Genomic DNA, 15,928 nt, shown 5'->3' with positions numbered 1-15,928 from the left:
ATTGGAGAAGCTAACAACAACGTTTGACCAACTTCTGCCTTTGGATGCATCCACAGCTCACTGAATTCAATAAAAGCTCTGGATACAAATCCAAGGTCAGAATTCGTATTTTATACAGTAATGGGAGACAAAAAACTGCATGTGTCTGTATGTTGCAAGCCATGAACTTGCCCTCAGGATCTCTTGCCCATTGATCTTTATTTTGCAGTAGTGAAGAGGATCTGCAGGGATTGTTGCATTCGATCTAATGTTATATGACCCTTCCAAGAAAAGGCTTCCCGTGCTAGCAACCACAGACATGTTTTCTAGTCACAACTACCATGAGATGTTCTGATCGTTACATTTTTATAAGTATATGTTGAACTTAATTCCCAATGTATTTTCTTTTGTAGAACACTCCATTTGATCCAGAATTTTTCCAAAACACCATAGTCTGTGAAAAGCCAAATAATGATCTCAATAAATTCAAAGGTTACGTGTAAGTACTTGCTATCTGTTTCTATAAATGAGTCAAATCACCTCTGAGCTTTAAACTATCACGTTTTAAAACTAAGTATTTTACAGGAAGTAATGGGTTTAGAAGCTCCACCATTGTCTAAATGTGGGCTGTGGAAGCTGTGTTGTAGGTCCAATGTAGATGGGATTTGGAGTTTGTGACTAAGTCAATGCTAATACTTGGGTTTGGATTCAGTGTTTCCAGAATCACATGACCCCTTCTCATGAGGTTTCAGCTATGTCTGAACCCAGATATAGGTCCCTTTAAATTTTAAATCTGACCTGAAACCTACACCAGAGGGACTTGTCTGGGCCAGGGTCTAAATCTAAATCTCTCCTAACATTCAAAGTGGTTCAGGTTCAAGGTTCTAGTTTCTTTATGTGTATGTTCACAGGAAATAAAAGGCATCCAGGGATGACCTACTGTGGTCTAATTTTCTTGTACTAGCAGAAATCAAGAGTAAATCCACTGAAGTCAATGGGATTATACTAATGTAAAATATGTGCAAGTGAGGAAAGAATCTGCCTCTTATTTTCTGTTACCTTTTGTAAAATGGTTGTAAGAGGCATACATTAATGCCTCTTCAGAGGAGCAATGAGAATATTAAAACTTCTGGAAGATACAGGAAGGGCCAGTTTTTTTGTTGGTGTGTAGTCACTGTACTGCTCCATTGGTGTAAACCCATATGAATCTGGCCTGGAGGATATACCCAGTGTAAGGTGATCCTCCACTTACTCTCCCATCTGACACGTTAGAAGAGTCAAGAGGTGCAGCTAGGAAACCCCTATTTAATATTGATCTAGTTTTGACCTCTTGGGACCAGTTGCTTGGAGCGTAAATTATGGCAGCCCTCTCAATTAGGCTGCTGTTGCACAGGGCAACTGGCCCTACATAGAGGCTGCACCAGCATAAGGGGAATGCAAGAATGGGCTGTATTTCGCCTATGCACACACACCGACTGTACTGTCTGCAAATCAGATGGAACCAAGGATCTGACCCCAAATTTTGGAACTCTAGCAGGAGTTTTATGTGGGAAATCCATTCCAGAAATATTTACTACTTCCCGAGCTTAGTGGATACAGAATCCATTCAGTGTTTCTCATCATGTTGGTCCAAGGACAGCAGGAAGAATCTTCAGCAAAATATATTCATTGTAGTTTAATGCCTTTAATGATCAATGAGGCTTCAGTTCTTCCCTCTAGTTTTACTATGGATTAAGACAATTTAGAAGCCTAGTCAAAGGAAACCAGCATTATTTTAAGCAATTTTCCAACAAAAGTTGATGTTCCAACAAATGAGTGTGACCCAGCATACAATGAACAATGTCTTCAGCAAAGAATTTGCTCTAGGACAGTGGTTCTCAACCAGGGGTGCGTGTACACCTGGGGGTATGCAGAGGTCTTCCAGGGGTACATCAACTCATCTAGATATGTGCCTAGTTTTACAACAGGCTACGTAAAAAGCACTAGCAAAGTCAGTACAAACTAAAATTTCATACAGACAGTGACTTGTTTATACTGCTCTATATACTATGCACTAAATGTAAGTACAATATTTATATTCCAATTAATGTATTTCATAAATATATTGTAAAAATGAGAAAGTAAACATTTTTTCAGTGACACTTTTGTATTTTTATGTCTGATTTTATAAGCAAGTAGTTTTGAAGTGAGGTGAAATTTAGGGGTATGCAAGACAAATCAGACTCCTGAAAGGAGTACAGTAGTCTGGAAAGGTTGAGCGTCACTGAGATTCCTCCAAGAATCGTTTGTAAGTTGTAGTTATTTTCTTTAGCTTCACTATAAAACTATAGTAACTCCAAAGAACTGGCTCTGCTGAAATCACAATGCCTGTCTGACATGCTTGAAAAAGTGTCCCTTCCTGGATTGAAATTTGAGCAAAGGGACACACAAAGACTTTTAGGAAATGATCTTACCAATGCATTATCTAGACGAGGAAAAAAAGAGGTTGCTGGAGTTTTGTGTGTGTTAGTGAAGACACTTAAATTAATGCAGTTTAACTAACACATTACTACTTTACACTGCTACATCACTGACTGCCTGATGTTCATGTGCAAATTGCTTTTTTGTGAGCAAATGAGAAACTTTGGGCACCTATTACAGGCTGCTTTTGAAAATCTGTCCCTTCATTCCCATGACTGATTCATGGGTTTACATTGCAAACTGGAGCGTGTGCTACTTTGCCTAGCTCATGAAACTTAAGAATAAAGTGATTCCTAACAGTCATGGAGTTTGTTTATAAACATTCTGACCTAATTCTTCATTGCCTTGCACCTTGTGTTGTCATTTACAAATGGGCAAACTGGCTTGAAAACATTGTGAGTGCACTCGTTTACCTTGCATTCATTTGCACAGGTGTAAGTGATTATACAAGGTGTGACGTATTGTATAATCAGGCCTCACCTATGAATAATATCATACTTAACCAACAAAAGTGAGGCTGCATATATTTTTAAAAAAGTAAATGGAAGCCATGAACACTTGGGAACCTCCTGTTCAATGCTGATGTTTAAAGTAGCAATATCAGTTCCACCATATTAGGACTGACCCACATCATAAATCCCAACTTGAACCTCAGCAGGAACCTAGCTTGGTGTGTAATCGAGACTTTGAAAACATCAGACTTTTGCTGTTTTGTCACTGGAGGCAGATAATGAATTGTTTACCTGAAGGAATATCTTCATAGTGATTTGCTCAGCATGTAAATCAAACCTCCACCACTGTCCATCTTACTGGCAAGGAAGTCTGTCTTGTGAATATGCATCCTAAACTGGGACTCTCAAGGAGGAATAATACTGGAATCAATAATACAGTGAAGGGGAAGACTCACAGGCTTTTTTGAAAAATCTCTCCTCCCAGCTGGTGCATCACAGAGATGAGCTCCTGAATGGTAACCACAGCAGACAAAGGATATTATTTATATACACGTGGTATCTGTACAACTGTGCTTCTACAATATTATAAAATCTATTCATTTTAATCATTAACCTCGGAGAGAGAACACCTATAAGATTTCTCTAATAATTCCCTCTGAATTGTGGGTTAAATTGCACAGTTTCTCTTATCTTCATTTATTAAATACTAAATCTGCCAGGCAAAGAACAGAATCAGAGGCTCCAACCACATAATTTATCTTCAGATTTAAATTTTGATGCTTTAGTCCATACAGACAGGTTCTGTATTATAAGATACAAAGACTTCTATACACCTCCAGTGTGGATCCCTGACTGAAGCCAGATACAGTGAAACATTTCTCAGTCGTCACAATTCACTGGTTCAAACCTGAAGGGAAAAAAAATACATAGAACAGAACACAAAGGGAAATCATATCATTTTATTTTCTTCTTTGTAGGGAGCAGCCTGATCACAAACGGATTGGTTTTGGAAGTGAAAGCCTTTTGCTTCGTGGCTGTACAATCAGAAATACTGAGATTGCAATAGGAATTGTCATTTATGCAGGTAACAACTCACTTTTTACCCTTTCATTTAGTTAAGCATGAAGTTGCTCTTGAAATATCTTACAACGAATACGTATAGTCTAATACTAAGCCATAATATTTTACTTTAAGAAGTAGTAGTTTATGGAAATAAAATAGGTTGATAAAGTCAAAGCACTTGCCGTTTATCTCTAAGGGTTTGGTTCTAATCTGAAGCTAAGGTGTCCGCCCATCGGTGCCTGGTGGCTAATAGTGATAGCAGATGATCCTGCTTGTTAGTTGATTTCAGATGTCCTGCGGTGGCTACTCAAAAATTGCCAGAGTGAAGAAGGCATAAAGTGATCTGCTCCACATCCCAGGACTGTGTCCAGTATAGGTGACGGGGAACGGAGCTTAGGGAAACCACGTATACATATACAAGCCATGAAGACATCAGTGCCCAGATCTGTAGCAGCATCACAGGGTTCACAGCTGTAGTCAGACCTTCTGTTTCCGGGCTGCTTGAGCTGAAATGTTTTCCATGGATGACTGTTGGGCTATAGAGGAAGAATAATGGCCATTTCTCCAAGCACACTTGCTAGCTGATATGTGAAGTGACATTCATCATGAGTGTCATTCATTTGCACCCGTGGCTAGATGCCAAATGCTGTGACAATATCCATCTAACAGAAATACCTGTTTCTATGATGGCAACCTTTGTACCATTCTAGCACAGACTGCCAAGCCCCATCACTCACCTCCTCAAAATAGCTACTATAAAAAAAATTGGGGCAACTGTTCACGGTGAAGTTGGGATCATTTCTCTTCACTTGTCCTTTTAGGAATCCTGCTTCTCTCTTTGCATGTCTAGTGCAGTCATTTTTTGGTATGTTGTTTTGATCACAGACCCTAGTATGGTTTGCATCTCTGCTCTTTACTTGAGTGTCTGTTCACTGCTTCCTCTGCTCATTTTGAAGGTTAGAGTCTCGCAGTCATTCTTGAGCCATTGTGACTGTGACCTTAGCATGCCTTCAATATGATTTTTTCAGCTGATACCCACTTGTTAATATCAATGTCAGAGTTTATTCTTACTTTTTTTGTTTCTAAAATTAGATTCACCTACAGCATGTTCCCTGAGCCAGCACTAGCTTCATTTCTGGGACTCATTGACATTGATTATACTGTGACTTTTAATCAAGATCTGTAACCTCTTTTTCTGAATCTCCATTATCATTTATGTTGTATTTATATGATGTGTGGCAGAGCTCCGACCTTGTCCCCATGGGTCCCATGTTTCCAGGTGGTTTGTGCTAGCTTCAGAGGCTCACTGCAACCCTCCACGTAGCCCTTCTCTCTCTAGGGCCAGGGATAGAGACTACTGAGCCCTTTTCATCATAAGCCAGTAATGGAGGTTGGTGAGAAAATTCCCACAGTCTCTGTTGCTCCTATGGTCTCATGCCAAAACACTTTAGCCTCCTGTCTTGACAGGGGCCTATTTTCCCCTCCCAGGAAGTGTTTCTGTAGTGGTGGGTTGGGGGGAACCCGGGCCCACCCTCTACTCTGGGTTCCGGCCCAAGGACTCTAATGGTAGCAGTTATTGGTAGCCAACCTTTTACTGCCAGAGTTGCTACATTTCCCTGGACCACTTCCCCACAGCTCTCCTGCTTCTCCCTTCTTCACCCTTACCTTAGGGCTACCTTACCAATGACTTGAGGGTGTCTTCATTAATGACTTGAGGGTGTCTCCAGCCCTTCAGCTGCACTTCCTCTCTGCCTGACTGGAGTGAGCCCTTTTATATTATCAGAGGGGCCTTAACTAGAGTCAGGTGGTCACATTAGCTTAATGGCCTCACCTGATTCTTTGCAGGTTAATTGGAGTCAGGTGTACTCATTAGCCTGGAGCAGCCCCTGCTCTGGTCAGTCAGGGAACAGAAACCTGTTCATCCAGTGGCCAGTAGACTCGCCTTCGGCTCCTCTGCTGAACCCGACTGGCCTGGAGGGAGGAGGGAGGCTGCTGCTGCTGGGCCTTGGGCTCTTGCTACTGCTCCAACTGCTACGTTGGCTGGGCCGGACACCACCCACCCCCCTTCTCTGCTACCTGGTTGCTGGCTAGCTGCTGGACTCCCCCACCCACCCTTGGGTGCTGCTACTACTGCTCCAACTACAGCCCCTTGGGGGGGGGGTGTCGGCCCACTCCACAGAGGGGGGAGTGAGAGACCCCTGCCCCAGCCATTGCTACTGCTGCTGTGGCCACCACTATCACCACCACCTGTGAGGGGTCCTCTCTGCCTGCCTGGCCACCGGGCTGCTACCTGGGGCTGCTGCTGCCTTTGCTGCCTGGGAGCTGCTGGACCCCGAAGGAAGAGGGGACGAGGCCCTCTGCTGCTGGGGGAGGGCACAGGGACTCTGCAAACCACTGTGAAGGGGGCCTGAAGGCTGAGTAACTTTTGAACTGTGCTCTTGTGGTGGGGGTTTTGACTGTGTTTGTGGGGACACGGGGTGTGGCGTGGAGTCTGCCCCCCAGTCCATCTGTGTGTCCCCCCCCCAAACCCCACCACCACCATCGGCACTGCCCCGTCCACCACCCCCAGTGGACACTTACCATCTGCCTCAAGCTCCTGCCTCCGGGACTCCGCTGCTTGCTTGGCTTGCCACCCCCTTTCACCACCTTTTGGGCCTGAAGCAGCAGCCAGCCCGCACTGACTCTTTTGCAAGCGCACGTGGGTGCATGTGCCACCCCCCCGCCCCATCCTGGATTGACCCCCTTCAGCAAGCCCCCAGCTTTGTCCCTGGCTCCCTGCCCCATTTTGCCCCTTGCAGCCTTTTTACCCTCCCCTTTACCCCAGCACCTCGCTGGCTTCAGTTTGTTTGCCTGCCCCGCCCTTCTCCCTCTGCAGCCTTTGTTTGTTTGCCCCGCCTCCGCCTCTGAAGTCAGCCCCTTGGTTCCCTGTCCTGCCTCCAGCCTGGTTCTCCCCCCTCCCCACGTGATACCCCGCCCTGATTGGCCCCTTACTCAGTGCGCCCATGCCCCCTCCCATGTGCTTGTGCCCTTCCCCTGTTTGAGTTTGCCCCGATCTCACTGCACTCCCCAAACATTGTTATGACCCCCCTCCCCTAGTGCAGCTAGAGGAGCTGGATTCCTACCCTGAGTCGGTGACTGTCCCCTACAAGCCCTTGATAGCCACCCTGTCCAGCCCATCCCTTTTGGCGCCCTCCTCCCCTGCCTGCAGCCGAGCAGGGAGGAATGGTTGACCTGCCTCCCCTTTTCCCTCCCTCCCTGCTCATTATGGCGGGGGACACGACATGTGGGGCCCCTCCAGCAGCTCTAGATACCCCTCCCCCACCTGCCCCTCCATCACCTCCCCCCCAGCCTCTACCTCACCTGCTGCTGCCAAACCACCTGTCACCGCCCCCTCCGGGGCGCCGGCAGCGGCGGGCACCGGGGTGACCTCCATTGCTGCCACTTCCCTCCCCCCCTCAGATTCTGGGGGAGTCACTCCAGCCGGCAGGAAGGGCCAGGATAAGAAGAAGGGGAAGGACCCTGCCAAAAAGTCCAGGCCCTCCATGGCAGGGACTGCCCTCACTTCCGCAGCCCCGCCACTGGCTGTGGCGTCCCACCCCGTTGCACCCCCCACCAGCTCTGCGGGTGTCCCTCCCCTGGCCCCAGGGCGTACGCCCAGGTGGCGGCAGCCTCCCCGCCTGCTGCTACATCATCTCTGCCGCCCACCGCCTCTGCTACCAGCTATAGCGGCCAGGGCCCCTTTCCCACCATGACCAGAAAGCACGGCGTCCGTTGCCACCTGGTGCCCGCCTCGCCCCATGTGGAGACGTATGTGCGGGCGTTGGCGAGGGAGGTGGGGCCCACGGCCATTGTGGCAGCCTCCAAAATGTACGGGAAGGTGGTCTTCTTCCTGGTATCGGAGGCCGCCGCCCAGGAGGCGGTGGAGAAGGGCCCGGCAGTGGGGGGCGTGTTCGTCCCCCTGGAGCCGCTGGGCGACCTGGGCGTCTGCTTTGTCCTGACTTCCGTCCCTCCCTTCCTTCCCAATGCCGCCCTGTTACCTGCCCTCTCTACCCTGGGGAAGCCCATCTCTGTTTTGAGTCCTCTCTCACCGGGCTGCAAAGACCCCGCCCTCCGTCACGTCCTCTCGTTCCGCTGGCAAGTGCAGCTGCAACTGCCGCCAGCAGCGCGGGACGGAGAGGCGCTTGAGGGGTCCTTTTTGATCCCCTACCAGGGGCCCATTACCAGGTGCATTATTCCACGGGGGAGGCCCGGTGCTACCTCTGCTGGGCGATGGGGCATGTCCGGAGGGACTGCCCCTTGGCCCGGCACGGAGAGGCATCCGGGACCCCCAAGCCCCGGCAGGGTGCTGGCCCCGTCATCGCCGGCGCCCCTGGCTGCCCGGTGCCCAAAGCCGCCCCCGCCTCCCATTCAGTCCACCACTGCTCCCGCTCGGGCCCAAGGGACGCTCCCCCCAGCACACCCAGACTAGCGGGAGAGCCCTGCCTCTGCTGCCTACAATCCAGCTGGGCCCCTAGAGGAGGGTGCGGCAGGGATACCGCCGAGCGTGGGAGAGGGCCCGCCCCAGGGGGAACCTTCCCTCTCTCATTCCACCCCACCGCTGCCTCCCACGGTCCCTGAGCCATCGTCCCTGCCCCCTGACCTGACCCCTGTTAGCCGGCCCCCCGATGATGCCATGGAGGGCTGGGCCCTAGTCTAGGGGAAGCGGGACAAGCGGAGGGCTCGAGCTCCGCTCCTTTCCACCGATGCGGAAGCCCCCCTGAAGACCAGAGGGAGGCACCGATGCCGAGCCCTCTGCCTTGCCCGCGGGCATGTGCCATCCCCTGGTGCCAGCTGGGGAAAACTTGGCAGCACGGGAGGGCAGTACCATTCCTCCATTGGAGTCCCTTCCCTCCAAGGTCCCCGATGTAGCCCCACCTGCCCCGTTACCATCCAGAACCCCCGTGAGCTCCGGGGCGAGCGTTGCTTCAGGCACTGGCAGGGAGACCTCCGGGATGGTGGAAGGAGAGCTCCCCTCCATTTACGAGGAGATCGAGGCCCTGGGTCTGACCCCAGTCACCCAGGGGGAGGACGACCCTCTCTTAGAGGGCCTCGATCTGAGCGACCTCACCCCAGCCCCGCCTTCTCCAGCCTCCCTTCCCCTATCCGCTGTTTCTGCTCCCACCTCCAAGGGTTCCCTGGGCTCCTCCATCTACCCAGCTGCGGGTGGCACCCTGCTGTTGGCCGCCAAGCCCACCGAGGCGACTGCCGGTGCCGCGCGGCTGGGACCCGAGACCCACGGGCTGCCCCTCGTGGGCGTGGGGCGACCGACCTCCTTCCCGGGTGGGGACCCCACTGAAGATGCTGTGGCTACTATGCCGGCCGTGGTGCCGGAGCCCAGCATCACAGAGGGCCCCCTGCCCCGCTCCCAGAGCCCGATCGAGGGGGGCCATTTCCCAACAGCTTGGCTCCTGGGGCCCAGGATCCTGCCTTTGCCCCTCTCCCTGACTCTGCACCCAACCCCTGCCTTGCTCCTACTCTGGATCCCTGCCCTGCCCCTGATGTCAGCCCTGCCTCTGATGTCAACCCCGCCCCTGCTCCCTCCATCTCCCGTGATATCATTGCCGCCCCTGAGGCCGTCATCTCCGCGTTCTTAGAGGATAGCCCCCAGGGAGCGGCTTCTGTATTTCCCAGGCCCAACTCACTAGGGGCTGCTACCTTCCCTCCGCCGCCCCCAATCAAGGCAGGGTTTGAGGGGGGCTGCGTGGCGCCAGCCCATCGGGCGCCACGTTGGGGGTCTGCCCCTTGCCTGCCCGTTTCGGTGGGCCACGGGGCTGTGTCAGTGGTCCTTCCGGAGGAAAGCCGGGAGCTAGTGACCCCATAAGCTGCGAGAGGAACTGCGGGAGTTCCTTGAGGATGTCCGGGGCTCCCGTAACAAGGTGCAGCTCGCCCTGCAGCGATGGGGGGACTTCCATCAAATCCTCCAGGCTGTGAGGGCCCTCATGGGGGAGGGTAAAAGGACCGGGAAGCAGGCCGCCGCGGCCTACCAGCGGGTCCACCTCTTCCGTGACTCCCTACTTACCTACGGGGTAGGTCATGGATTGTTGTGCAGCCCATTGGGAACCGCGAGCGTCCCTGCCGGCGAGGATCCCCCACAGCCCTCCTCATGGCACCTCTCACCATCACAACGTTATACACCCGGGGCTGTAGGATGGTGTCTCCACAAGTGCCAGGTGCTCTCCTTCCTTCGGGAGGGGGGGTACTCTGTAGTTTTCCTGCAGGAGACCCATACGGATCCGGCCGCCGAAGATAGCTGGCGGCTGGAATGGGGGGACAGGGTCTACTTTAGCCATCTCACAGTTCGTATGGCTGGAGTGGCGACCCTGTTCTCCCCTGACCTACGGCCCGAGGTGTTGGGGGTGGCCGAGGCTGTGCCGGGCCGCCTGCTGCACCTTTGGGTCCATATGGAGGGGCTTGTGGTCAATCTTGTCAACGTCTATGCCCCGACATCGGGCCCGGAGCGGCTGCGTTTCTTTCAGCAGGCGTCCGCCTTCCTCGGCACCTTGGAACTTCGCGAGTGCCTGGTCCTGGGCAGGGACTTTAATACTACCCTCGAGGAGCAGGACCACTCGGGGCCCGAGCAGTGCCCGGCCACTGCGGATGTCCTCCGGGAAATAGTCAACCATCACTCCCTGGTGGACGTCTGGCGCGACCACCACCCGGACGACGTCTCGACGTTCACTTTTGTCCTGGTGGAGGCCCATCGGTCGCGCCACTCCTGGTTGGACTGCATCTATTTATCACGTTTCCATCTTTCACAGGCCCACTCCTCCAGCATCCGGCCGGCCCCTTTTTCTGATCATCACTTAGCCACCGTGACGGTCTCTCTCTGCGCAGAAAGGCCGGGGCCGGCCTATTGGCATTTTAATAACAGCTTGTTGAAGGATGTGGGCTTCGTGGCGTCCTTCCGGGAGTTCTGGCTGGCCTGGCGAGAGCAGCGGCGTGCCTTTCCCTCGGCGCGGCGGCGGTGGGACCTAGGGAAGGTGTGCGCCCGGCTCTTCTGCCGTGACTACACCCGGAGCACCACGACGGAGGGATGGGACGATAGGGCAGTTGGAACGGGTGGTCTTAGAGCTGGAGAGGCGTCTGGCTGCCAGCCCTGAGGATCCATCCCTCTGCATGCCAGGAGAAGCGGGAGGAGCTCCGGGCCCTCAAGGACCATCGGGCCCGGGGTGCTTTTGTTCGATCCCGCATCCGCTTCCTTCGGGAGATGGATCGTGGCTCCCGCTTCTTCTACGCCCTGGAGAAAAAGAGGGGGGCCAAGAAGCACATCACCTGCCTCCTCGCAGAGGGTGGCACCCCCCTCACGGATCCGGCGGAGATGTGCAGGAGGGCCAGGGCCTTCTACGCAGGCCTTTTCTCCCCAGATCCAACCGATCCTAACGCTTGCAGAGTGCTCTGGGACGAACTCCCAACAGTCAGTGCGGGCGACCGAGACTGGCTTGAGCTGCCTCTCACTCTGGCCAAGTTCTCGGAAGCCCTCCGCCGCATGCCCACCAATAAATTTCCGGGCATGGACGGACTGACCGTGGAGTTCTACAGCATGTTCTGGGACGTCCTCGGCCCAGACCTAGTCACCATCTGGGACGAGTCTTTGCAGAGCGGGGTCCTCCCTCTTTCGTGCAGGCGAGCCGTGCTTGCCTTATTGCCAAAGAAGGGGGACCTCCGCGATCTACAAAATTGGCGTCCCGTCTCGCTGCTCAGCATGGACTACAAGGTTGTAGCGAAAGCCATCTTGCTGCGGCTAGGGTCCATGCTGGCGGACGTGATCCACCCAGACCGGACCTACACCGTCCTGGGCCGCACCATATTCGACAACCTGTCTCTGGTCCGGGACCTCTTGGAACTCAGGTGTAGGGATGGTCTGTCGTTCGCCCTCCCGTCCCTGGATCAGGAGAAGGCATTCGACAGGGTGGATCACGGGTATCTCCTGAGCACTCCGCGAGCATTTGGCTTTGGACCCCAATTTGTGGATTTTCTCCAGGTGCTGTCCGCCTCCGCAGAGTGTCTGGTCAGGCTCAACTGGACCCTGACCAAACCGGTCAGCTTCAGGCGAGGAGTACGGCAGGGGTGCCCTCTCTCGGGCCAGCTGTACGCTCTGGCGATCGAGCCCTTTCTCTGTCTCCTACGTAGGAGGTTGAGGGGGTTGGCGCTATGCGAGCCGGAGCTGCGGCTGGTCCTGTCGGCATACGCTGACGATGTGCTCCTCGTGGTCCAGGACCCGGACGACTTGGCACGGGTGTAGGCTTGCCAGGCCGTCTACTCGGCAGCCTCCTCAGCCCGGGTCAACTGGGTCAAGCTGGCTTGGTGATAGGGGACTGGCGGCAGGCGAGCTCCCTCCCACCCGCGCTTCAGGTTATCAGGTGGAGCGCGGGTCCGCTGTTCTATCTGGGTGTTTACCTTCTGCCACGCATCCGTCTCCGCTGGAGAACTGGCACAGTTTAGAGGGCAGGGTGGTAGAGTGGCTCCGGAGATGGACAGGACTGCTCCAGTGTCTGTCTCTTCGAGGGCGGGCACTGGTGCCCAATCAACTAGTCCTGTCCATGCTCTGGTATCGGCTCAACACCCTGGTCCCGGCCAACCTCCGGACGTTGATTCTGGAGTTCTTCTGGTCAGGACTGCACTGGGTCTCTGCACGGGTTCTCCATCTACCCGTGGAGGAGGGAGGGCAGGGCCTGAAGTGTCTCCGCACTCAGGTCCATGTCTTCCTCCTCCAGGCCCTGCAGAGGCTCCTTTATGGTGCAGGTAGTCCGTGGAGTGTACTGGTGAATGCCTTCCTGCGCCGCCTCCAAGGGCTCCGATATGACCGGCAGCTCCTTTACCTCCATCCGAGGGGTCTTCCGTGAGACCTCTCCAGGCTGCTGGTCTTCTACCAGGACCTCCTCCGGACCTGGAAACTGTTCACAGCGACCAGGTCCGTGGCGGCCTCTGTGGGGGAAGATCTCCTCGCGGAGCCCCTGCTACACAACCCGCAGCTCCGTGTGCAGGTGGCGGAGTCCCCCTCGGTGCACCAGAGGTTGGTCCTGGCAGAAGTTACCAGAGTCGGAGACCTCCTGGACTACGACCGGGGAGACTGGCTGGATCCCCTGATGTTCGCTCAGCGCATGGGGCTCTCCAGACCTCGTACTCCCCTGCGCGTACTTCAGGAGGTGAGGGCCGCTTTGCTGCTCGGGTTTACCTCGACCAGGTCCTGTGAGAGGGCGCGCCCCGCCCACCCTCCACCCCAGGCCCTCCGGACCTTTTTATCGGGCCCCTGCCCCGTGGACCCGACCGACCCCCCCCCCACCCCACCCCTTCACCGCGAGCCAGCTACGCGAGCTGCAGCCAGTCTGGTTCCAGACCGCGCCAAGGAAACATCTCTACACGCTCGTGCTCCACACCCTTCACGTCCTCACCCTCGCGTCCCGCCCTGACACAAAGTGGCGGGACCTCCTGCCACCTCTAGAGGGTGAGGAGCCCCGATGGGCCAGCCTATATTCCACCTTAGTCCCGAGGCCCGCTGGGGATATCAGTTGGTGGCTCCTTCACGGGGCCGTGAGCACGGGCGTGTACTTGGTGCGGTTCACCCCAATCCCGGACACCTGCCCCTTTTGCGGCGTGAGGGAAACCCTGACGCACGTCTACCTGGAATGCGCCAGGCTGCAGCCCCTATTCTGGCTCCTCACGAATATTTTGTTAAGATTTTGGTTGCACTTTTCCCCTCACCTCCTTATCTATGCACTCCCTGTCCGTGGCTCCGCTAAGTCGTGGGACCTCCTGGTCAACCTCCTCCTGGCCCTGGCTAAAGTGGCCATCTATAAAACCAGGGTGAGGAGGTTGGCCGATGGAGTCTCCTGCGACTGTGGGGCCTATTTCCGCTCCTCTGTTCGTTCACGCCTCCGGGCAGAGTTCCTCTGGGCGGCGTCCACTTACTCCCTTGACGCCTTTGAGGAGCGGTGGGCGCTGTCCGGGGTTCTCTGCTCGGTGTCCCCGTCCGGTTCCCTTCGTTTGACCCTTTGACCGCACTCCTGTCCCTGTTGTTCATTAGTTGTCCCCCGTAATTATTTGGTTTTCCAGGTCCTGTGGACCCCCCGCTTAGGCTGGGGCGGGGGATCCTTTAGCTTCGCCCGCCCACTTCCTGGATCCCAATAAGGCTACTCTGCTGTACCCAGCTGGCCTGGGTCTATCACAGATGACATGTTCTCCACTTGTATAATTCTGTTACCTCTTAACTTCCCTTTAATGGAGACATCAGTGAATTGTGGAGCAATCGCTGAATGTGATTGCCTAGCCTGTGTGGCTCACTTCTCACTGGTGTGTGACTTTACTTTTCCTGTCTATGCAGATGGCTAAATGTGAGGCAGTTGTGCTAAGGGAAAAGTACATACAGGCCTCATCGCTGAAGCTTCAGCCAACACAGGGTGATGCACTCTTCCAATCATGACAGCGGAGGGGCTACATGAGTTGCACTCACCCCAGACATGAAGGTGGTAGGAGACAAGAGAGAAACTGCAATCCTGCAGCTAAGAGAAATTTCTCCGTCCATTCAGCAACTAGAAAGCGAGAGACACATAATTGTTCATCTGCCACCCCCTGCAGCTAAGCAAGGGGGTGAGTTAAACAGCATGTTCAGAGTTATGGGGAGGTCCTAGAAATGCAGTGTAATTCATACCTCTAATTCATAGTCTTAGCCTGTCACAAGATGATGTCGATATCAAATTTTCATTCTGAGCTTGCTGAGATACTCATTTAGATTTTATTATCTTTGGGGTCAGGGAGGTGTGTCTATGTATATGTAAAACACCTAGCACATTTGGGCCTTCATCTTGATTGGGGCCTGTAGGCACTACTGAAATAAGAACAAAGAGTAATCATAGATGCTGTGCAATATGAATTCGGGCTACGATGTGGAACAGCAACAGCATTAATGGAACTGCTGGACCACTTGCTGATCACTTCCTCTTCATGTTCAAGGCGTGCTTCTTTGACCTTGTCTTCCCAAATAAAAGCATCTAGCATATCTTAAAACAAGGAAAAACAACCCATCATTCGCATATACCACGCAGTTGCAAACAAAAATCTATACATAGTTTATCTTGTGGAAAGATAAATGGAGAAAGAACCACATATGACATCATTTAAAACACCACTGGAGATTATTTAGACAACACAATGAGGGGTGCAGTATGAAAAATTAATAGGATAGAAAAAGCAGTTTCTACATGTAGGTTTCATGTTAGCACTTCTTATACTAGTCTCTTATTAGCATTACAAATGTAGTAACTTGATTCAAATTGAATAAGTTTAATATTTTTTCTATCCTATGGTGTTGTTCATGCTTTACAATCACATAAGAAAGAGCTAAATAACATTAAAATTATTCACTTCTGGATCTGACGTATTGGGTTTTCTGTAAGTTTGCACATGGCAAATGTGACTAGCAGCTTCTAATTAAGCCAGTTTAGCTGCTGAGATATTCAAAAGTAGTTAGAAATCAGTAGACCACCTAATCAAGGTTTTTATTTCTATATATAAAAGGAAGTAAAATAAGATGTATATTATCTTATTGTATAAGATTTTTATATTTTACAAATCTTATTTTATTTACTTTTTCACATCAAGCAGATTTAGCTGTTAAGTAGAAGCACGTACATGTTTCCCCACATCTTCAAATGTTGGTACAAGCTTTGTGGGCCTGCTGACTCTGCTGCCCTTGTGAGAGTGAAATGTGTGTGACAGCTGAAATCTGTAATGTAATTGTTTTTTTTGGAATCCTTCCAGACCTAACTGGAAGCTTTACTTTCTTCTAATGCTTGTAAAGCTTGCCTCTAATGTGAAACATGCTCCCCCTAACATCTGTCTCATAGAAATTCTACGTCTTAAAAGTTTCTCTGTCTTCTGTTTGTAGTTAAACATATACATTTTACAGTGTGTGTGTATTTATTTGTGTGTATATCATG

General features: G+C 52.4%; 1 protein-coding gene across 8 annotated transcripts in view; it reads left to right on the top strand.

The window, feature by feature from the left end:
• ATP10B (ATPase phospholipid transporting 10B (putative)) overlaps window positions 1–15,928 on the top strand; it is a 248,565-nt gene that overhangs the window by 186,927 nt on the left and 45,710 nt on the right. For 7 of the 8 annotated variants that reach the window (XM_073355887.1, XM_073355889.1, XM_073355886.1 and 4 more), the window contains 2 exons: window positions 393–478; window positions 3,869–3,975. In XM_073355887.1, the coding sequence (XP_073211988.1) occupies window positions 393–478; window positions 3,869–3,975 (193 nt within the window). Of the gene's footprint in view, window positions 1–392; window positions 479–3,868; window positions 3,976–14,342; window positions 14,580–15,928 lie in introns of those variants that run through there. The other variant, XM_073355891.1, reaches the window with a different exon arrangement.

This window comes from Lepidochelys kempii, chromosome 8, assembly GCF_965140265.1.
Source record: "Lepidochelys kempii isolate rLepKem1 chromosome 8, rLepKem1.hap2, whole genome shotgun sequence".
Lineage (NCBI taxonomy): Eukaryota > Metazoa > Chordata > Testudines > Cheloniidae > Lepidochelys > Lepidochelys kempii.
This window is presented reverse-complemented; position numbering and strand designations above follow the sequence as displayed.